General features: G+C 42.8%; 1 protein-coding gene across 1 annotated transcript in view; it reads right to left on the bottom strand.

Moving 5' to 3' along the window:
- Positions 1-23,436, bottom strand: part of FRMPD4 (FERM and PDZ domain containing 4) — a 604,892-nt gene that overhangs the window by 208,896 nt on the left and 372,560 nt on the right. Inside the window, exon 2 of the mRNA XM_049873115.1 lies at positions 7,488-7,604. Coding sequence (XP_049729072.1) covers positions 7,488-7,604 — 117 coding nt within the window. The remainder of the gene's footprint in view (positions 1-7,487; positions 7,605-23,436) is intronic.

Consider the following 23,436-nt stretch of genomic DNA (forward strand, 5'->3'; position numbering starts at 1 on the left):
AATGAATGAATTCCTCCTTGGGGGGCTCCACTCTACCCAAAGCATAGTCTATTATTTTACTATCACTTCCACTACACTCTGAGATCCTTGAAGGTAGGACCTGGTCTGACTCATCTTGGTATCTTCGGAATTTGTTGTTCTTGTTAGATGCTGTTGAGTCGGCTCCAACTCATGCTAAACTTATATATAACAGAAACATTTCCTGGTTCTACACCATCTTCGTGATCATTGGTACGTTCGAGTCCATTGCTGTGGCTACTGTGTCAATCCATCTCACTGAGAATTTTCCTTGTTTTCGCTGACCTTCTACTTTACAAAACATGATGTTCTTTTCTAGTGATTGGTCTTTCCTGATGACATGTCCAAAGTCAGTCTAAGTCTCCCCATCCTTGCTTTTAAGGAGCATTTTCGTTGTAGTTATTCTAAGACTGATTTGTTTGTTCTTCTGGTAGTCTATAGTATATTCAATATTCTTTGCCAACACCACAGCTCAAATGTATCAGTTCTTCTGTCTTCCTTTGTCATTGTCCAACCTTCCCATGCATATGAGATGATTGAAAAGATCATGGCTTGGGTCAGGCGCACCTTAGTCATCAAAGTGACATCTTTGCTTTTGAAAACTTTAAACAGGTCTTTTGCAGCAGATTTGCCCAATGCAATCTGTCTTCTGATTTCTTGACTGCTGATTCCATGGACGTTGATTATTGATCCAAGTACAAAGAAATCATTGACAACTTCAATTTTTCCTACGTTTATCATTGTTGTTTACCAGTCCCGTTGTGAGGATTTTCATTTTCTTCATGTTGAGGTGTAATCCATACTAAAGGCTGTAGGTTTTGACCGGCAAGGATGTGTCAACTGCATATCTCAGGTTGTAACTAAGTCTTCTTCCAAACTTTATGCTGTGTTCTTCTTCATACAGTTCAGCTTCTCAGATTATTTGCTCAGCATACAGATTGAATAAGTAAGGAGGAAGGATAGAACCCTGCAGCACACCTTTTTCAATTCTGAACCATGCAGTATCCTCTTGTTCTGTTCAAATGACTACCTCTTGATCCCTGTACAGGTTCCATATGGGTATGTTCTAGAATTTCTAGTCTTTGTAATGTTATCCATAATTTGTTATGATCCACACAGTTGAATGCCTTTGTGTTGTTGATATAAAACAGGTAAACATCTTTCTGGTATTCTCTGCTTTCAGCCAAGATTCATCTGAAATCAGCAATGATATCCTTCATTCCACATCCTCTTCTAATTTTAGCTTGAACTCTGGTAGTTCTCTATTGATGCGTGGGTGCAGTCATTTTTGAATCATCATCAGAATTTTGCTAGCATGTGATATTAATGATATTGTTTGATAATTTCTATATTCTATTTGGTCACCTTTCTTGGGATGGGCATGGATATGGATCTCTTCCAGTCGTTTGACCAGGTAGCTGTCTTCCAAATTTCCTGACATAAAGGGCTAAGTGCTTCCAGTGTTGCATTTGTTTGTTGAACCGTCTCAATTGGTATTACGTGAATTCCCGGAGTCTTGTTTTTCACCAATGCCTTCAGTGCATCTTGAACTTCTTCCTATAGTACCAGCGTTTCTTGATCAGATGATACCTCTTGAAATGGTTGAACATTGACCAATTCTTTTGGACTTGAATTTTTTCTTCAGTTCTTTCAGCTTGAGAAATGCCAAGTGTGTTCTTCTCTTTTGGTTTTCTAACTTCAAGTCTCTGCGTATTTCATAAAAAGAATTTAGCTTGTCTTCTTGAGCTGCCGTTTGAAATCTTCTGTTCAGCTCTTTTACTTCATCATTTCTTCTGTCTGCTTTAGCTACTCTGTGCTTAGGAGCAAGTTTCAGAGTCTCTTCTGATATCCATTTTGGTCTTTTCCTTCTTTCCTGTCTTTTTAATGACTTTTCACTTTCTTCATGTATGATGCCCTTGATGTCTTCCCACCATTCTTTTGGTCTTCAGTTATTAGTGTTTAGTGCATCAAATCTATGCTTAAGATAGTCTCTAAATTCAGGTGAGATGTGTTCAAGGTCATACTTTGGCCCTTGTGGACTTTTTTTGACTTTCTTCAGATATAATTTGAACTTGCACATGAGCAATATTGATGATCTATTCCATAGTCAGCCCTGGCTTTGTCTTGACTGGTGATACTGAGCTTCTCCATTGTTTCTTTCCTCAGATGTAGTTATTTTGATTCTTATGTATTCCACCTGGTGAGGTGCACATGTATAGTTGTTGTCAATTACATTGCTGAAAAAAATATTTCTGATGAATAGTAATTGGTCTTGCAGAATTCTACCATGGGATCTCTGGCTTCATTTCTATCACCAAGGCTGTATTTTCCAACTATTTATCCTTTTCTTGGTTTTAAACATTTCCATTCCAGTCACAAGCAATTATCAGTGCATCTTGATTGCACGTTCAGCTAATTTCAGATACCAGAAGGTTGTAAAAAAAAACAACTTCAATTTCTTCATGTTTGGCATTTGTGGTTGTTGTATAAGAACAAGAGTTGTATTAACTGGTCTTCCTTGCAGGCATATGATATTAGCCTATCACTGACCACGTTGCACTTAAGGATAGATCTCAAAATGTCCTTTTTAACTATGAATGCAATATCATCCCTCTTCAATTTGTTGTTCCAGGCATAGTAGGCCATATGATTTTTGGATTCAAAATGGCTGATACCAGTCATTTCGTCTCACTAACACCTAGAATATTGATCTTCAAGTGTTTCGTTTCATTTTTGACCACTTCTGACACTCCTTGTTTCATACTTCATACATTCCACGTTCCAATTACTAATGGATACTTACACTGCTGTTACGTCTCATTTTGAGTCATGGCACATCAGCAAATGAAGGTCCTGAAGGCTTTACTCCAACCAAGTGATTAAGGCTGACTCTACTTTGATGTGGCAGCTCTTCCCCAGTCACACCTTGAATGCCTTCCAAGCTGAGAGGTTCATTTTCCAACACTATATTGGACAATCCGTAGGGTTTTCATTGGCTAATTTTCCAGAACTAGATTGCAAGACCTTTCTTCCTAGTTTGTCTTAGTCTGGAAGCTCCACTGAAACCCTGCTGGTATTTGAAACACTGATGGGATGGCTTCTAGCATCACAGCACCATGCAAGCCACCATACTGCAATGAACTGACAGACAGATGGTGGCTTCAGCATTTGGTGATGCTCAATCAATGTTGGGTGGATGGGTGGGTGGGTGGATGGATGGATGGATGGATGGATGGATGGATGGATGGATGGATGGATGGATGGATGGATGGATGGATGGATGGATGGATGGACGTGGCCAAGGATAGTTTTTAAAGAAGAACATGACCAAACAACCAGGCTGACCAGGTCTAGTTCTAAAGATGCTGAGTGGGGAGGCCATGTCAGGGACAGGTGAGGTAAACTGAGGTAGGGGTGGGGGATCAAAGATGTAGGCTTTGCATAGATTAAGTGCCACAATAGAGCCAAGAGAACTCAGGCTTTAGAGTCTGAAGATATGGGTGGAAACACTGCTTCTGACCAATCACAGGATGTGGAGACCTCAATTCCTGTGAAGATCAGCTTCTTTTGCATGAGGGAGATTGCTCTGTGAGGCTTAACTAACTCACAGGACAGTTGTCAAGATTAAGTGCAATCTTATGTTTTGCAAGGATTTTCTATATTTTAGTCCAGTGATATATAAATAGAGTCACCTTATGTTGTATTATTCAAACCAGAACACTTTTGAGAGTAAAAGGGGATGCTATCAGGAATTATGTCAGAACAATACCTATAAACCTTCCTGGGCAAACTTGGCTGTATGGTCACTGTATTCTGTAGTTCTCTCTCTCTAAAACTATATCTACAGCTATATGTATATGTTTATATCAGTATCTTATGAGTTTCTGGCTGGCACGAACAGTTAAGCTCTAGGCTAGCAACAAAAAAGCTGGTGGTTTGAACCCACTCAGAAGTACCTCAGTAGAAAGGCCTGGTGATCTGCTTCTGAAAGGTCACAGCCAAGAAAATCCTATGGAGTGCAGTTCTACTCCAACACACACACATGGGGTCTCCATGAGTTGGAATCAACTTGACAGCAACTTTTTTTTTTAATATCAATATCTATGTCTATAAAAACCAAACCAAACCCAATGCCGTCGAGTCGATTCCGACTCATAGCGACCCTATAGGACAGAGTAGAGGTGCCCCATATGGTTTCCAAGGAGCACCTGGTGGATTCGAACTGCTGACCCTTTGGTTAGCAGCCATAGCACTTAACCACTACGCCACCAGGGTTTCCATCTATGTCTATAAAAAAAAAAATTTTTTTTATAGCTATATCTAATTTATATTTCTGCTTATGTCTACTTCTCCACCTACATGTCCACCTATTCTTTATTGATACTGGTGCTATTACAATCATCTCAGACTCCTACTTTCTCTCTTTCTCCTCATTTCTCTTTCCATCCAGTTCTCCCCCTCTTATCCATTTCTCCCAGAACAATCCTTTTCTGAGAATCTGTCTTGTCCTTGCAGTTTCCCTCTTCACCTCTGTCTCTCACCCTTCCTCTACTCTGTTCTCTCTCTTAACCAGTAACAATATGGAAACGAGACATTTTTATTTGTATCCGCCATTTTTCTTAAATAATATTCTCTGTTCCTTAAAAGGCTGTATTTTGTATTTTTCTAAGAATACCAGCAAAAGTGGTATGCACCTTTCTTAATGGTGAATCTGGTATAGTTGAACAAGCAATGGATTAGGATTGGGTACACATGTGTGACTTAGGGAAAGCCACTTGATCAGTCTGAGTCTCAGTTTTCTTATCTGGAAAATGGGGATAATCATTCCAGCCTGGAAGCCAAATAAGTGAAGTCACTTCATTTTTGTTTCAGAGCAGCAAGTGTGGCTGTGCATTAGAATCACCTGGGGTGCTTTTGAAACTTCCTATTCCCAGGCCCCACCTCAGACCCAGGCATCAGTCATGGTTATTCCTCTTGTTAGTCCAATGTGCAACCAAGGTAGAGAACCACTAGTTTGGAGACTGTACAGTATTATTTGAATGTACACTAAGGTGTGTGCATTGATATCATTGATTTTCTTAACCTTATGGATCAGTGACTCTTTATAGAGAACAGGTTAACCAGCTGTACCCTAAATAATTGAGTGGGGGAAGGGGAAGATGAAATTTTAACATACTTTGAACTATGCTGGGCTCTGTTCTGAAAGACTCATGATGATAGAATTCTCTCATCATCTAGCTATTAGACTGTAACGTGGACCATGTGAAGCCCGGTTCCTCCCCTAGCTTTGCCCATCACTCAGAACTGGTTCTGCCTCCATCAAAAACAATTGTTTGATATAGCATCTTTTCATTCCTAATGACAAGATAAACCAAACCCAAAAGACTTCTTTCAAAGAGAATACGTAAAAGAGTGAAAAATTAAACACAAAGGTGTTAATTACTAACCACAGATTAATATTCAAATGATCCTTTGAACTTCTACAACTAATGAGTACAGATATATCCCAGACTGCAAACTCCAACTCCCCGGAAACTCTGGTAAACAGAGTATCTCAGTGTAATGGACATTGCTCAGTAGGTAAGAAAAAAAAAATTGGAATGATTCTCATTATTTATAAAACTCATTAATGATAAAGAGAGAACAATCAATTTTCAGAAGGAGTACAGTTCTTGACATCTTAAAACAGCATCTGTGTGAGGACTGTGAAAGCCTACTTTTCAAGTACAAAAAATAAAAACAACAGAATTGGAAAAGTGACAAATTGGTGATTTGGCTTTAAAACTTTGCTATTTAGCAATCAGTGCAGGTTTCTCTATGAAGTTGCTGGTTTGCTCTTACACGTTTTAACAGCTAGCATTGGGTCAGTGAAAATGTTCAATTGACACCCAATCTGGCCCTTAAAAATGTCAATGACTCGAATGGAAATGCATGCAGATAGCCAGCTGGGGTTCCTGGTACCTCTAACCAGTCTGCCTTGATTTGGGTTTCTACTTATTGATTGAATGGCCTGGACCTTACGCCAATCCAAATCCAACCAAGGGAAATGAGAAATCCATTTTAACCTCAGAAGTCCACCTTCATAATGTCATTATCCATGTCTTTTACAAATGACATTCTTTGGTAGAAATTTTTATCATTTGGAGTCAAAGCATCAAGGTCACCTCAACTTGGTCCATGACATAAATCTATAACCATGTTCAAGACAGATGCACAATATAATGTCAAAATATTATCTTTCGAGTAGCATAAGGGACTTGGGCCAACTGTATGAAATTAATGTTTCAAAATATGGGGTGTAAGCAAAATGGTTGGTCTTTCTTCCAGCCTGAGCTTTCTGGAAGATTCTGCTCCCACTGTCATTTGTATTGTAGTTTCTCTGTGTACAAGTTTGGGGAAGCCTCAAAGAGACAAAGGGCCACTTCCCACAGACTCCCCAGGATGAGACATCTTCAAGGGCAGCTTGGATCTTCTGGGCATGGACCTAGGAGGCAAGACCCTCAGCAACACACTGTCTTTAGAAGAAGGGGCCCTCTCCCCTCTGTAGCAATTAGGGTAGGAGGAGAAATTTGGCCTTTAGAGGCTGGGAACTGCCACATGCTCATGTATATTTTTGCCCTGACTACTTAACCAGCCATCCTAACTGGATTTGGTCCAAAAGACCAAATCCCAAGAAATCAATCTTGGCAGATACTGCTATTTTTATAAAAAGAATCTGCCACCTCATGATGAGCCTCCGTTCACTAATCAGCCCTTGGTCAGGTTGGCTGGAGCCTGGTGGTTGTCAAAGATCTTTTCCCCTGGCCTCCAATCAGGGCTCAGTTTTATTGGGCTAGAGTTAACCATGCTTATTGATTTCAAATCTATTTCACTAATTTCTCCTCATTAAGAATGTTTCAGTTAGGTTGGAGGAGAAAGCAGGGTGGACCCTGGCCATTTTGAGAATGACAGTACAAGTGCTTTCCTCACACAACTGCAAAACCACCGCACCACAACAATCCAAAGCCTTAGCCACTGTTAGGGTGAGAAACTGCAAGACACATAATGCAGAAATCCTTTTAGCGGATTTGTCTAGTTACAGGTAAGCCAGTAACAGCTCCTGTCTTGATTATTTCTAGAAAACTTTCTAAATGATGCTCCTCCATCTTGAATTTTAGCTATTAGCCACAGTACAATGAATTTAACTGGCCTGCTATTTAACGGGCACTTTTGCTATGGGCCAGGATTACTGTGCCACCCAGTGACTTGTCACTCAAAGATGGAGCCTGCCCAGGAACAAGGGGAATGGGAAGCAATGCCACATCACACGATACAGAAGGTGTAGGAGGTCAAGACGCTTCAGTTAACGGCCTCGAAAGGCCTGCGAGTCCCTAATTTAGGTATGTTCGTTCTCCTAAGAGTCAAGGGTCAAAACATAGAGAGGTCCATATAGTCAAGGGTTTATGGTTCATGCCATCTGTTCAACCTACCTGATGAAGCAGTCTCGCCCATCTCGGCTTGCCGTCATCTCCCATCCATAGGGCGGCACCTGGTTCAAGGCCCAGGTTCCTGAGGGAGGTGGCCAGCCTGAAGACTTCGTCCTGTGGCTGGAAAAAAAAAAAAAAGCATCATTACATCTGACTCTCGAACATTTCCCCGAGATAAACTCCAGAAGGGGCACACGACTTGCTCCTCTAAATTGTGGACTGTATCCTCAACTGCTTAAATAAACAACTGCAAAGAATGCTTGTCAAGAATTTTCTAGAGGGCTGCCTTTCCAAGAACAAGGGGAAAGGGGAAATGACTCCATATTACAATTATAAAGATTATGTTAGGTAACTGCTAGGCATTTTCCTACATACCCCTCGCTTACTTTTCCACAAAAGCCCTATGAGGTAAGTACCCTTATTCCATTTTACTGATGAGGCAATAATGAATGGCGCAGTAAGATAAACAACTTTCCTGAAGACACACAAGGTGATTTTGAACAAAAGCTCTGCACACCTTCCATTATACTAGGCATTCCTGAGACCAGACATCAGGACAGTTTGGGCATATAAATAGATTTTACACCACAGTATAAATACACATATGAAAATAAATGCTGTGTTTATCGATTAGAAGCAAATAACCCAGAGCCTCAGTTTCCTGGATTCCTTGGACCCAAATACAAAGTTTAGGACCAGTATTAACCACATCCAGTTGGGTGAGTCACGAAAGCTTAGATGAACCTCCATTTTAAGTTGTAACGAAATTTCACATACCCGCTTTTACAGTTCTCAGTCCATATTTTAAGTTTGACTCGTCAGCAAAGTGAAAGGGTAGGTTAAGGGGAATTTTCTAGAAGGATCCCTTTCCAAGAACAAAGGGAAAGGCCCACGTCACAAGCAGCCGGGACAGGAACTGTTGCACAGTGACAGTCCATAACCAGAGGCCTGATCCCAGCTTCTGGAACCTCACCCGGATCCTGGCTACTCTGCCTTGGCGGCAACCTGCAGAAATTCAGCCCTTTCCTCATCAACGCCCAAGACTCCTTCAGAACTCAGCCAGGCTTTTGAAAAGAAATAAGCAATGCCGTTTTAGTGCTGGCCACCGTCATTCATCTTTTGGTCCTTTTGCTCCAGGTGAAGTTACTCTGTAAGAGCCTCTGCAGTTCCAGATCACAGACTGGTAGCAAAGCGGGTGGGGGAGAGCAGCAATGACATTTTCAGGGACTGACAGTCTGAGTTTCAATGGCATACCTGGGAGCCCTTTACAGTGAGAAAGAAGTGCGCACTCTGGTCAGATGAGCACAAAGCAGGTGCTCTTCCTAGGGATTGAGGCAGACGTTGGTCAGGTGACCGGCTAGTGTGTGCCACAGGGGCCGAATTTCAGCTCTGTGTGCCCCCTTGGCCGGGCACTCTTGTGCCAGGTGCAGCCTGCAAGACCCACACAACTGTACACGGCAGCTCTCACACAGCCTGTTGTCCTCCCACAACAAACATCCAAATCAGGGTTCAACCTTTCTCTGAGGAGAGGAGACTTTTAATTCCCCCGGACGTAGGCACTCTGCCCCCAGCACACACTTCTCAGGTGAAACAAGCCTGTTTCCTGTAAGGTTTTTTGCAGAGGAACTGTTTTGCATCATTTTAACCAATGCCGTTGCTTTGCTTTCATTTCCTTTCAGTTTTCCCACGCCCTTCCATAATGCATGGTCAGCAAAAGTGCTCACAACTCTAATGCAGGTTTGCCAAATTTAGGATGCCACCATAGGAGTATTTCTTGCCCTTTGACTATTGAAAGAAAAGACATGGCTACATGTTTTGTTCCTTTTCTTGGCACAAAAGTCAGCAGTGGCAATGTTCTCGGGTGGTTTTAAATAAATATGTGCTACTTCCCTACAGCAAGAGAATACAAGAATTTGCCACCCTGAGGTACTCCAGGAAACCACCAATCTCTCAACACTAGGAAAGAATGCCTTTGGAATGATTTCTGAGGTGGTACCAAGAAAACAAGTTCTTAGGTGTACGAACACAGTACATCTCGATATTAAAACATTTCCCAAAAGAACACTACAACAAGAGGCAACACAAAGAATATTCTTGTAACTGAAAGGAGGCCTAGGTGAGAATGTGACAATTGATTCTAGACTACTAAATTATGTCCTGTATCAAGACATTAATCTTTACCAAAACCAAAAAACCAACCCCGTTGCCGTTGAGTTGATTTCGACTCATAGCGATCGTACAGAACAGAACAGAACTGCCCATAGGGTTCCCAAGGCTGTAATCTTTATGAGTTAGCCTTTTACTACAAGGACAAGGGTGCACCTGACCTAAGCCATGGCATTTTCAATCACCTTATGTGCATGCAAAAGCTGGACAATGAATAAGGAAGACTGAAGAATTGATGCATTTGAATTACGGTGCTGGTGAAGAATATTGAACTGCCAGAAAAAAAAAAAAAGAACCAACAAATCTGTCTTAGAAGAAGTACAGACAGAATGCTCCTTAGAAGCAAGGATGGTAAGACTTTGTCTCACATACTTTGGACATGTTATTAGGATGGACCAGTCCCTGGAGAAAGACATATGCTTCGTAAAGTAGAGGGTCAGTGAAAAAGAGGAAGACTTTCAACGAGATGGATTGACACAGTGGCTGCAACAATGGGCTCAAGCATAATGACAATTGTGAGGATGGTGCAAGACCAGGCAGTGTTTCCTTCTGTTGTACATAGGGTCGCTATGAGTCAGAACTGACTCGACAACATCTAACAACAACTTGCTCTGATTTTCTTCAGTTTCAGCTTGAACTTGCATAAGAACAACTGATGGTCTGTTCCACAGTCGGCCCCTGGCCTTGTTCTGACTGATGATATTGAGCTTTTCCATCGTCTCTTTCCACAGATGTAGTCAGTTTGATTCCTGTGTGTTCCATCTGGCGAGGTCCGTGTGCATAGTCGCCGTTTATGTTGGTGAAAGAAGGTATTTGCAATGAAGAAGTCGTTGGTCTTGCAAAATTCTATCATTCGATCTCCATCATTGTTTCTACCACCAAGGCCATATTTTCCAACTACTGATCCTTCTTCTTTGTTTCCAACTTTCACATTCCAACCACCGGTAATTATCAATGCATCCCAAATGCATGTTTGATCAATTTCAGATTGCAGTAGCTGATAAAAATCGTCTACTTCTTTATCTTTGGCCTTAGTAGTTGGTGCGTAAATTTGAATAATAGTCGTATTAACTGTTCTTCCTTGTAGGCGTATGGATATTACCCTATCGCTGACAGCGTTGTACTTCAGGATAGATTCTGAAATGTTCTTTTGACAATGAATGCAACACCATTCCCCTTCAAGTTGTCATTCCTGGCATAGTAGAGTATATGACTGTCTGATTCAAAATGGCCAATACCAGTCCATTTCAGCTCACCAATGCCTAGGATATCGATGTTTATGTGTTCCATTTCATTTTTGATGATTTCCAATTTTCCTAGATTCATACTTTGTACATTCCAAGTTCCGATTATTAATGGATGTTTGTGGCTGTTTCTTCTCATTCTGAGTCGTGCCACATCAGTGAATGAAGGTCCCAAAAGCTTTACTCCATCCACTTCCTTAAAGTCGACTCTACTTTGAGGAGGTAGCTCTTCCCCAGTCATCTTTTGAGTGCCTTCCAACATGGGGGGCTCATCTTCCAGCACTATATCAGACAATGTTCTGCTGCTCTTCATAAGGTTTTCACTGGCTAATGCTTTTCAGAAGTAGACTGCCGGGTCCTTCTTCCTAGTCTGTCTTAGTCTGGAAGCTCAGCTGAAACCTGTCCTCCACGGGTGACCCTACTGGTATCTGAATACTGGTGGCACAGCTTCCAGCCTCACAGCAACACGCAAGCCCCCACAGTACTACAAACTGACAGAGCTCCAACGGAATGTGGAAACTATACAACAATATCATTAATATCACACACAAGCAAAATTTTGCTGAAGATGATTCAAAAATGGCTGCAGCAGTATATCGAGAGGGAACTGCTAGAATTCAGGCCAGTTTCAGAAGAAGACGTGGAACCAGGGATGTCATTGCTGATGTCAGATAGATCCTGGCTGAAAGCAGAGAATACCAGAAGGACATTTACCTGTGTTTTATTGACTATGCAAAGGCATTTGACTGTGTGGATCATAACAAATTATGGATAACATTGCAAAGAATGGGAATTCCAGAACACTTAATTGTGCTCATGAGGAACCTTTACATAGATCAAGAGGCAGCTCTTCGGACAGAACAAGGGGATACTGTGTGGTTTAAAGTCAGGAAATGTGTGTGTCAGGGTTGTATCCTTTCACCATACTTATTCAATCTGTATTTTGAGCAAATAATCCAAAAAGCTGGACTATATGAAGAAGAACGGGGCATCAGGATTGGAGCAGGACTCATTAACGACCTGGGTTATGCACATGACACAACCTTGATTGCTGAAAGTGAAAAGGACTTGAAGCACTTACTGATGAAGATCAAAGACCACAGCCTTCAGTATGGATTGCACCTCAACATAAAAAAAAATCCTCACAACTGGACCAATGAGCAACATCATGATAAACGGAGAAAAGATTGACGTTGTCAAGGATTTCATTTTACTTGGATCCACAATCAACACCCGTGGAAGCAGCAGTCAAGAAATCAAAAGACGTATTGCATTGGGTAAATCTGCTGCAAAGGACCTCCTTAAAGTGTTGACGAGCAAAGATGTCAGCCTGAAGACTAAGGTGTGCCTGACCCAAGCCATGGTATTTTCAATCACATTATATGCATGTGAAAGCTGGACAATGAATAAGGAAGACCGAAGAAGAACTGATGCCTTTGAATTGTGGTGTGGGCGAAGAATGTTGAATATACCATGGACTGCCAAAAGAACGAACAGGTCTGTCTTAGAAGAAGTACAGCCAGAATGCTCCTTAGAAGGAAGGATGGCGAGACTGCATCTTACATACTTTGGACATGTTGTCAGGAGGGATCAGTCCCTGGAGAGGGACATAACGCTTGGCAAAGTACAGGGTCAGTGGAAAAGAGGAAGACCCTCAACGAGGTAGACTGACATAGTGGCTGCAACAATGAGCTCAAATATAACAATGATTGTAAGGATGGTGCTGGACCGGGCAGTGTTTCGTTCAGTTGTGCTCACAGTTGCTGTGAGTCAGAACCGACTTGATGGCACCTAACAATAACAACAATCTACAGAAGCAGACTACCACATCTTTCTTCTGTGGAGCAGCTGGTGGGTTGGAACTGCCAACCTTTCAGTTAGCAGCCAAGCACTTTACCGGAGGGGGCTATTTTATTAAAAACAAACCTTCTTTCTTTTTTTTTTTTCTCCCTCCGCCAAGTCTTAATCACTAAAGGAAAAAAAAAAAAAAAAAAAAAGGAAAGGCACAGGCTGCCTAATATAATTTCTATGTAAAATACAGCATTGTAATAACAAGCTGGGGGGGAAGCCTGCATTTTATTACAAACCACATTCTATCCTGTACAGCATGTTCAGGAAGCAGTGAACAACGGTCCACCAAGATGTTTTCAAATAAGGTCTTTTTGCCATAAAACACCAAATAGAGTGCAAGTACTGGAAAAATCCACAAACGCTAACTGAGTTAATCCAGGGCAAGGGGTCTTAGCTGATGTCAAACAAATAACTGAATCATTACAATCTGCCAGGACTACATGTCTGTTTGATAATGTATTGACATAAAATACACGGATCAGAAAGAGCTTAGTAGAATTTAGCAAAATTAAAAGTGCAAGTAGAGAAAAAATACATATCACTCTTTGGAATGTATCTAAACCATAGAGGCTATGGTAATTCAGCGGTGGAATTCTCACCTTCCATGTGGGAGACCCAAGTTTGATCCTCAGCCACTCTACCTCATGTGTTGTAGCCACCACTGATGTGTCAATGGAGGCTTTCATGTTCCTATATTGCTGAATAGGTTTCAGCAGAACTTCCAGACTAATACAAACTCGGAAGAAAGGCCTGGCAATCTACTTCTGAAAACCAGCCAATGAGAACCCTCTGGATTGCAACGGTCCAATCCCCAACCAATCATGGGAATGGCGCCATTTTGTTCCATTGCGCATGGGGTCACCATGATTCGGGGCTGACTCAACGGCAGCTACCAAGAACAACCACAGCAGTCTTGGGAAAAGTCAAGGCCCTGGCTGTAACTGTGGAACGATTTGGGTTCCATGAATATGCAGTGTTATTACTGGAAGTCCAATCCCAAGAATATCCAGCTTTGGAAGCTGGTGGTTTACTCTTTGCTTCCTGAGAAGATGCTCCAGGGACCTCCTTTTCCTGCTTCCGCCTCTGTGGCTTCACCAAACTCTCCACCACTCCCAAGTGCCCCCCATCCCATTGCTGCTGAGAGACACAAGTGCAAAGAGGTGGCCTCTGGCAGAGCAGCAGCCAGCGCATGTAGAAGCAAAGCCTTCTGGCTCTTTTGGTTTAGAGGCCCCCTCTGATGTGGAAATTCTACCCGCTTCCTCAGGATGGACCCAGCACTGCCATGATAACACAGTCTGTGCACAGCTCCTAGTTTTGGGCAACGATGCTGACCCCGCGATCCCATGAGAGATGCATGTCCTTTATTTCCCCCACTTTAGAAAGAGTCCATTCTGAGTTCCTAGACACCTTCCCAGGGGCTGGGGCCTGTTTTTTTTTTTAAAATCCCACCCCCTTTGAATGGAGTCTTACTTTTCTTGTCCAAGGACCTATTAGCCTCTAGATTCTTCTTGAACACCCAAAGACTTTTTGATAAGCAGAACCCTTGCAGTTCTGCTCAGCTGCCCGGTATGGCTGAGAATGATCTCAGCTGACCCCACTGAGATCATTTGCAAGGGCAGCCTCCAGCTTAGGGTTGCCAAATTTTGCAGCTAAAAATAAAGGGTGTCCAGTTTTAAACTTCAATTTCAGATAAATGACAAATATATAGTATAAATCAAAAAACCCAAACCCATTGCTGTCAAGTTGACTCCACCTAAACGTTACATTGTTAAGTGCTGTCGAGTTGATTCCGACTCATAGCTACCCTACAGGACAGAGTAGAACTGCCCCAAGGAGTGGCTGATGAATTTGAATTGCTAACCTTTGGGTTACCAGCTGAACTCTTAACCACTGCACCACCAATATTACATGGGACATACTTATACTGAAAAAGGAAACCCTACTCCAGCCTCCTTAACATATGAACACCCAGACCTGCTGAAAGTATCCAAGAGAAGGGGTTCTCCATGGGGCCAAAACTCCCTAACCCAGGCTCTTCAAGATCTGCCTTCACCTTGGGACCAAACACTACTTCCACTGAGTCCGACACATGAAATTAAGCCCACCAGCTCCCCGACTAGCCTTCAGCCAAACCACAACCTCCCAACTGTGTTGATGAGGGTGTCATAGGATTACCAAACCAAAATCGAACTCGTTGCTGTCGAATTGATTCCGACTCATAGCGACCCTATAGGACAGGGTAGAATTGCCCCATAGGGTTTCCAAGGCTGTAATCTTTATAGAAGCAGACTACCACATCTTTCTCCCAAGGAGCAGCTGGGGGTTTTGAACCGCCAACCTTTCGGTTAACAGCAGAGCACTTAACTACTCTGCAACCAGGGCTCCATCTGTAAAGATTACAGCTTAGGAAACCCTATCGGGCAGTTCTACTCTGTCCTATAGGGTGGGTATGAGTTGACTTGAGGGCATCCATCAACAACAACAATCCATTCTCAGAATGGAAAGAGGGTGAAGATTTGGTCATCTATTCTTTTCTAATCTGCCAAGAGCCAACTAGGAAGGAGCTTAAGCAAGTAATCACACCTTCATAAAGGTCAGTAGTTGAGATCCTTGGATGGTGCAAATCGTTGACGTGCTTGACTGCTAAAAGAAAGGTTGGAAGTTTGAGTCCACCCAGAGGCACCTCAGAAGAAGCACCTGGTGATCTACTTCTGAAAACTCAGCCATCGAAAACCCTCGGGAGCACAGCTCTACTCTGACACCCATGGGGTCGCTGCGAGTTGGAGGTGACTTGACAGCACCTGGTTTGGAAGTTGATGAGTTCAGACCTTCTTCAGGTAGAAGGCAGAGTAAAATAGCAGGAATTTTTCCCGGGAGCCAGCAATCCCAGCTGTTTGACCCCGGGCACAATCCTCACTTCTCAGGGTCGGTTTCTATTCATCTCAAGCGACGCCCTGAGATTCCTTGCAGCTCTGGCGTTCTGTGATTTCTATCTGAGATCACGGCTCTGTGAACCACTTTCAAACACTTAGCTCAGCCTTAAAAATAGCGACCTACATTGGCAGCGCTATTTAAGTCTCTCCAGAAACTCCCAGCATCTGACTGAACTGAACTGGTTTGCAACTTTGTGCTTCGCGCAGCTCTTGTTTGCAGCGGATTGAAACTGTTCTGGACAAAAAGATCTTCATGCTTTGTAGGCTGTGAGGGCGGCTATGAATGCTGCAGGCGATTTGTTGGAAGCAAGTCCTGGCTCCCTCTTGTGTGCATGCCTCTAAGCCCTGGATCAAATCTCGGTGGCGAATCCGCCCTAGGAGAAGGCAGGCTCTCAGAAGGGACCTGCAGGCTTCTGCGGTCGCCGGCGTTTCCCGAGAAACACACCTCAGTATCAGAAAAAGAGACGCCGCATGGAAGAAGGAATGTGAGGTCAGGCTCTAAAGTCTCGAGGCAGGCAGGTCTAAATTATGTCACTCACTAGCTTTGTGACTCTGGATTACCTAAATTTAATGACCTAAACTCTTCCTACTGGATTTTCGTTACCTGCAAAATAGAATTTCTTTAGCTCAGTGGTACTCAAACGGGTGGGGGGGCAGATCTTGCCCTTCTGGGGACATTTGGCTACGTCTGGAGACATTCTGGTTGGTATGATGAGGGAGGGTGCTACTGGCATTGAGTGGGTAGAGGTTGGGGATGCTGCTCAATACCCTACAATGAATAAGACCAAACCCAAAACTTGTTGCCATTGAGTTGATTCTGACCCATAGCAACCCTATAGGACAGGGAAGAACTGCCCCATAGGGTTTCCAAAGCTGTAAATCTTTACGGAAGCAGACTGCCACATCTTTCTCCTGTGGAGGGGCTGGTGGGTTCGAACTGCGGATCTTTCGGTTAGCAGCCAAGTGCTTAACCACTGCACCACTAGGGTTTCTCATGCACAGGATAGTCACCCCCAAAAGGAATGATCCTACCCAAATGTCAATAGTGCCGAGGTTGAGAAACCCTGCTTAGCTCACAGGGTTGTTGTAAAAAATAAACAAGATGATGAAGATATAATTCTCAGCACAGTATCTGACATATAATAGGTGGTCACTAAACTTTAGTTGAAAAAACAGTATCATGTCTATTTCAGATATAGAAAATCATAAGCCACATATATCCAGTTATTCATCTCTGACTGGGTAACATTTCCTTCTGTTACCCATAAAGTTGCCATGAGTAGGAGCCAACTCAATGGCAACTAACAACAACAATATAAATTAAAAAAAAAAAAGTGACTCAGAATTTGATCATCCTATCTCCACATCTCTTTGGACTCACAAAGATTGTTTTCAGAATAATCCAAGGCAGTATAGTGTTATAGAAAGTGTTGCACAATGGAAAACATTTTCTCATTCACTTTGCTGTAAATGATGGTTGGGTTACGAAACCCTCAAGCCTACAGAGCTCCCAACGTGGCTGCAAAAAGGCTTTTATATTGGCAAGCCCATAATATTCAAGGTCTCTGGCTGGGACTAGAGGGACCCTGGAGGTCATCGTCCCTGGACCCTCTGTTAGCCCAAGACTGGAACCATTCCTGAAGCCAACTCTTCAGACAGGGATTGGGCTGGACTATAAGATAGAAAATGATGCTGGTGAGGAGTGAGATTCTCGGCTCAAGTAGATACAAGAGACTATGTGGGCAGCTCCTGTCTGGAGGAGAGATGAGAAGGCAGAGGGGGACAGAAGCTGACTGAATGGACACGGGGAATACAGGGTGGAGAGAAGGAGTGTGCTAACTCATTAGAGGGAGAGCAACTAGGAGTATGTAGCAAGGTGTATAGAAATTTTTGTATGAGAGACTGAGTTGACTTTGTAAACTTTCACTTAAAGCACAATTAAAACAATTTTCAAGGTCTCTTCTGGGTTGACATGAAATGTGGTTTGAGGTAGAAGAAGCAGAGGGGGGCGAGGAAAATAAGCAACAAAAAGATGGTTCTCGGTGAGTTTAAAAAGCTCCAAGTTTTTGTGGCTGCCATGTTTGTTTAGTGCCCAGCTTGGTGTGCCCCACCGGGGCTGGAAGGGGTCCTTGGCTTGACGCCAATGGAGGCTTGTCCTGCAGAGTTTCTTGTCTCCATAGATCAGTGAAGAGCTGACTGACCAAGTCTTTGGTTCCAGTTAATTGTGTTGTTTACAGACATTTCTTGAATTAGGCCACTGTTTTCTTCCGTCGCAGTCCATAATTCTGTCCATTAAATCAGGCTTCAGAAGAGTAGTCACAGTACTTTGAACTCATACAAGAGGCAATGCGAGAGTTTTCCATCCTACCGGCCCTTATTAGCAGGTTTGGTGCCGGTGCACACAAAGAAAGCCGTCCTGATGAGGTGAAAACAACATCAAAGCAATATAGACAGAATGAAGCATCATCTGAACGACTATTTTTAAGACGTCACTTCTGTTATGACAAGGAGGACAAGAAAATACAGTGGAGGGGGAAAGGAGGCAGTTAAAAACTACTTTAAATATTAATGCCAAGCCTCATGGAAGCAGAAACTCAAAAATATATTCATTACAAAATCATTTTAGTCAAGCAGAAATGTATTATTAATGAAGAGTTTAACTATGTTAAAAGACATTTGAATGTATATCTTAGCAACCAAACGTAGACATTTTTCTGATTATTTCCATATGCTTCAGGACATGATTTGCCACCCTACAGAATAAAACTAACTGTGCGATTATATATCCATGCATTTCAGTACAACTTCTCACCAGCCTGCAAAATTATTTATGTTTCCTAAAAGGTATTTGGGAGGATTACCAGAATTAAACCCAGGCTAACTGGTTCTCCTACCAAAAGTTTGCACACACAAACTTAAAAAAAAACCAAAAGTTTGCACACACAAACTTAGTCCTCCAAAAATTCAGCCTCCGTATGTGAGAAATTCTGGGACAATGTGAGATGTCCTAATTGCCTGAGGCCACATACCTAGAGTCCCCAAACTTCACATCTAGAGGTAGCCATTAAAGTCGGCTGCAGCCCTTCCTTGGATTAGACTTTTGACTTTGGCAAAGTACTAGCTCACGGACTTCTCCAACACTGTGATTCTGGAAGGAGTTCCTGGCTGCTGCAAATGGTTAACATGTTCAGTGCTAACCCAAAGGTTGGAGGTTCAAATACACTCATAGGCAAACTGGAAGAAAGGCCTGGCAATCTACTTTTAAAAAATCAGCCCTTGAAAACCCTATGAAGCACAGTTCTATTCTGACACACATGGGGTCACCATGAGTCAGTGTCAACTAGATGGTAACTGGTAATTCTGGAAGGACAATTAAAACACATGCAGAATGGCCAGGTTGGCCAAGGTTGCCCAGACAGTTGTTACAGCGCTAAATGTGGGAACAGTCAGCCGATTGAGACTCATTTCACTAGAATACTGATATATCTGCTCATGGGTTCATAGTTGTACCTCCCAGATAAGTATGTGATGCCAAGTGGATACGCTAGGCTGGGCACATGCCCTGTGAGGGCAGCGACCGTGTCTTCTATATCTATTACTCAGACTAGTTCCAGCATGTGAGAGACTTCCAAATGTGAAGGTCCTTGTCCTCAATCTTCCCCTGGTCTAGGAGCTTCTCAGTGCAGGGACCCTCGGTCCAAAGGACACACTCTGCTCCTGGCACCTCTTTCTTGGTGGTAGGAGGTCCCCCTCCCTCTACTGACTTCTCTCTCCTTTTATCTCTTGTAAGATAAAAGGTGATGCAGGCCACACCCCAGAGAAAATCCCTTTACAGCAGATCAGGGATATGATCTGAGTAAGAGTGTTATATCCTACCCTAATTAATCCTCTTTAACATAACCTAATCTTGCCTCATTAACCACAGGCAGAGATTAAGACTTACAACACATGGGAAAATTGCATCAGATCACAAAATGGTGGACAACCACACAATACTGGGAATCATGGCCTAGCCAAGTTGACACACAATTTGGGGGGACACGATTCAATCTATAACAACAGGCGCCAGGGCTCGCCCTACATGGACATTGTCCTGGCTCCGAGTTGGTCCCTGAACCCTATATTTTGATGGAAACACCTCAGTTGGGCATCTCATGCTGGGAAATGCAGGCATCAGTAGACAGGGGAATCTGCCTCATGCCCCTCAAGTTATCCCATCTGTTTCACCCATACCGGTCACTGAATGCTTTTTCCTGCTTCACGTAGGGCTGGTCTTTTGCTTTTGGCTGTAATATGGAACCTGAACATACTCTCAGGACCCAGTAAATGCATCATGTCATGAACTTGACGGTGATTATAGGATTAATGAAACCCAGCATTGGTTGAATCTGACGACTCTAATTTCCAAATGTGTTGTTAAAACACTTTGCAAACAGTCATCATTTTTAGAGGCAGCATCCATCTTCACATTTGACTTATTTATAGATGACTCATAGCCTTTTTTTTTTTTTTTTCATATCCTAATACTGCTACTCACCAAGCTTGGTCAATTCAATTGGCTTCCCACTGAATATCCTCATAAGCAGTATATGCAATATTCAAATGTCTTCTGAGATGACTATCCATGTGAAAGCTCTATCTTCACTGCTTACTGGGGACATGCACATATATTTTAGCCATGCTTGCATGTTTTATGGATTAACATATAAAGTCTTTGCGTGTCTGGACTGTAGTTTTCTTAAATTTCTTAGCCTTGCTATAGCGACATTTAGAATCCTAAGTGAAAGAATATGTACTAGCTATCCCTCATTTTTATCCCTCATTGTATTAATTTTTTTTCTGAATAAGAGAATCACAATATTACTTTAAAAATTATCCTTGATTAGGTACTAGCCAGAATAGAAGGGGAGGGATTGTTAAAAAGAAGAAGGTGGCAAGAGACAGAAAGGGGAAGGAACTGACATCACTATGTATGCACTTTTATGAACTAGAAAATACAAAAGGATATAAATGGAAGAACACTGGCTTTCTACTGGCTTGAAAGGCAGGAAGCTAAATTCTAAGTTTACTGTTTGTAGCAGGGGTCAGCAAACTTTTCCTGTAAAGAGCCAGATAGTAAATATTTTAGCTTTGCTGGTCATATGATCTCTGTTACAACTACTCAACTCTGACGTATGGAAAGCTAGCAGAGACAACATGTAAATGAGTGGGCATGGATTTGTTTCAATAAAACTTTATTTATAAATGTTGTTAGGTGCGGTCGAGTTGGTTCTGACTTATAGCGACCCTACGTACAACAGAACAAAACACCGTGCCAGCCTCACAATCGTTATGCTTTGAGCCCATTGTTGTAGCCACTGTGTCAATCCATCTCCCTGAGGGTCTTCCTCTTTTTCGATGACCCTCTACTTTACCAAGCATGATGTCCTTCTCCAGGGACTGATCCCTCCTGATAACATGTCCAAAGTATATAAGATGTAATCTCGCTATCCTTGCTTCTAAGGATGATTCTGGCTATACTTCTTTACAAATACGGGTCTATATTTGGCCCTCAGACTATAGTATGCTGATCCCTGAATTATAGTGTCACCTTGGGAAGGTCATTTATATTTCTGCCCCTCAGGTTTCAGTGGAGCTTTCACAGACTAAGACAGACTAGGAAGAAAGGTCTGGGTATCTACTTCTGGAAATTAGCCTATCCATCACAACAGAATATTGTCTGATACAGTGCTGGAAAATGAACCCTGTAGGTTGAAAGGCAGTCAGAATACACAGTGGCTGCATCAACGGACTCGAGCATAACGACGATCAGGAAGATGGTTCAGGACCGGGCCGACATTTCATTCTGTACGCGGGATTGCCAGGAATTGGAGCTGCCTCAAAAGAAACCACCAGCACCACCATTTTTCTTATCCGTAGAATGGGAGTGCTGGACTACAAGAAATCTGAGGTCCCTTCTAGCTCCAAAATGTTCACTTTCATCAACTAAAATCATCTTCCTTTCCCAAAGGCCATCATCCTTAAGAGGATTGGAAGAGATCCAGATAAACAAATTCTGAAAATCTGTTTGCTTTTCCACTGAGGTAATGGTTCCTCATTCAGAGAAAGTGACCATCATTCCTATTTTCCATAGCATTTGACCAAAGAAAGAACGTTATAAGTCATCACATACCTGCGTATTTATTTATTTATTTATTTATAGGGGGGTTTAAATCTCTGAACCACTGACCTTGTCTTGTGACTGGAGCCACTACCCAGATGAATGGTGTTTCAAAGATGTAATATGTAGGCAGTCCAAACCCATAATGAAAAAACTTGCTCTAGTGGCTGCTTTCCAACATTCAAACTGAGATCCTCCTGGGCTTGTAGAAACAGTATCACAAGTTGGTTTTTAAGGGTTTTTAAATGTGATGTTATAAGACGTTTTTAATATCAAGATGATGTCTAATAGCATTCACCATTGTTTTAGGCTCATTTTTTAAACTACCAAAGGCCGTTAAATTTGCCAAGCTAAAACAGGTCTATTTTCAATCAAAAACATTCTTCCGTGCCTATCTCAGGGTCTGATGAGGACTTCTTTCTTTACTGTTGAATTATAATCCCTGGAAAACAGGTGTTTATAGTAAACATGCTGGCATCCTTAAGAAGGTAAGCTAGAGAGTTACAACACACTGGCGGTGCAGTGTTTAAGTGCTCAGCTGCTAACTGAAAGATCGGCAGTTAGAACTCACCAGCTGCTTCAAGGGAGAAAGATGTGACTGTTTCCTTCTGTAAAGATTGCAGCCATGGAAACCCTGTGGGGCAGTTCTGTACAGATTGCAGCCATGGAAACCCTATGGGGCAGTTCTGTAAAGACTGCAGCCATGGAAACCCTATGGGGCAGTTCTGTAAAGACTGCAGCCATGGAAACCCTATGGGGCAGTTCCGTAAAGACTGCAGCCATGGAAACCCTATGGGGCAGTTCCGTAAAGACTGCAGCCATGGAAACCCTATGGGGCAGTTCCGTAAAGACTGCAGCCATGGAAACCCTATGGGGCAGTTCCGTAAAGACTGCAGCCATGGAAACCCTATGGGGCAGTTCCGTAAAGACTGCAGCCATGAGAACCCTATGGGGCAGTTGTGTAAAGACTGCAGGCATGGAAACCCTATGGGGCAGTTCTGTAAAGACTGCAGCCATGGAAACCCTGTGGGGCAGTTCTGTACAGATTGCAGCCATGGAAACCCTATGGGGCAGTTCTGTAAAGACTGCAGCCATGGAAACCCTATGGGGCAGTTCTGTAAAGACTGCAGCCATGGAAACCCTATGGGGCAGTTCCGTAAAGACTGCAGCCATGGAAACCCTATGGGGCAGTTCCGTAAAGACTGCAGCCATGGAAACCCTATGGGGCAGTTCCGTAAAGACTGCAGCCATGGAAACCCTATGGGGCAGTTCCGTAAAGACTGCAGCCATGGAAACCCTATGGGGCAGTTCCGTAAAGACTGCAGCCATGAGAACCCTATGGGGCAGTTGTGTAAAGACTGCAGGCATGGAAACCCTATGGGGCAGTTCTGTAAAGACTGCAGCCATGGAAACCCTATGGGGCAGTTCTGTAAAGACTGCAGCCATCGAAACCCTATGGGGCAGTTGTGTAAAGACTGCAGGCATGGAAACCCTATGGGGCAGTTGTGTAAAGACTGCAGGCATGGAAACCCTATGGGGCAGTTCCGTAAAGACTGCAGCCATGGAAACCCTATGGAGTACTTCTACTCTGGAACACA

This window comes from Elephas maximus, chromosome X, assembly GCF_024166365.1.
Source record: "Elephas maximus indicus isolate mEleMax1 chromosome X, mEleMax1 primary haplotype, whole genome shotgun sequence".
NCBI classification, from domain to species: domain Eukaryota; kingdom Metazoa; phylum Chordata; class Mammalia; order Proboscidea; family Elephantidae; genus Elephas; species Elephas maximus.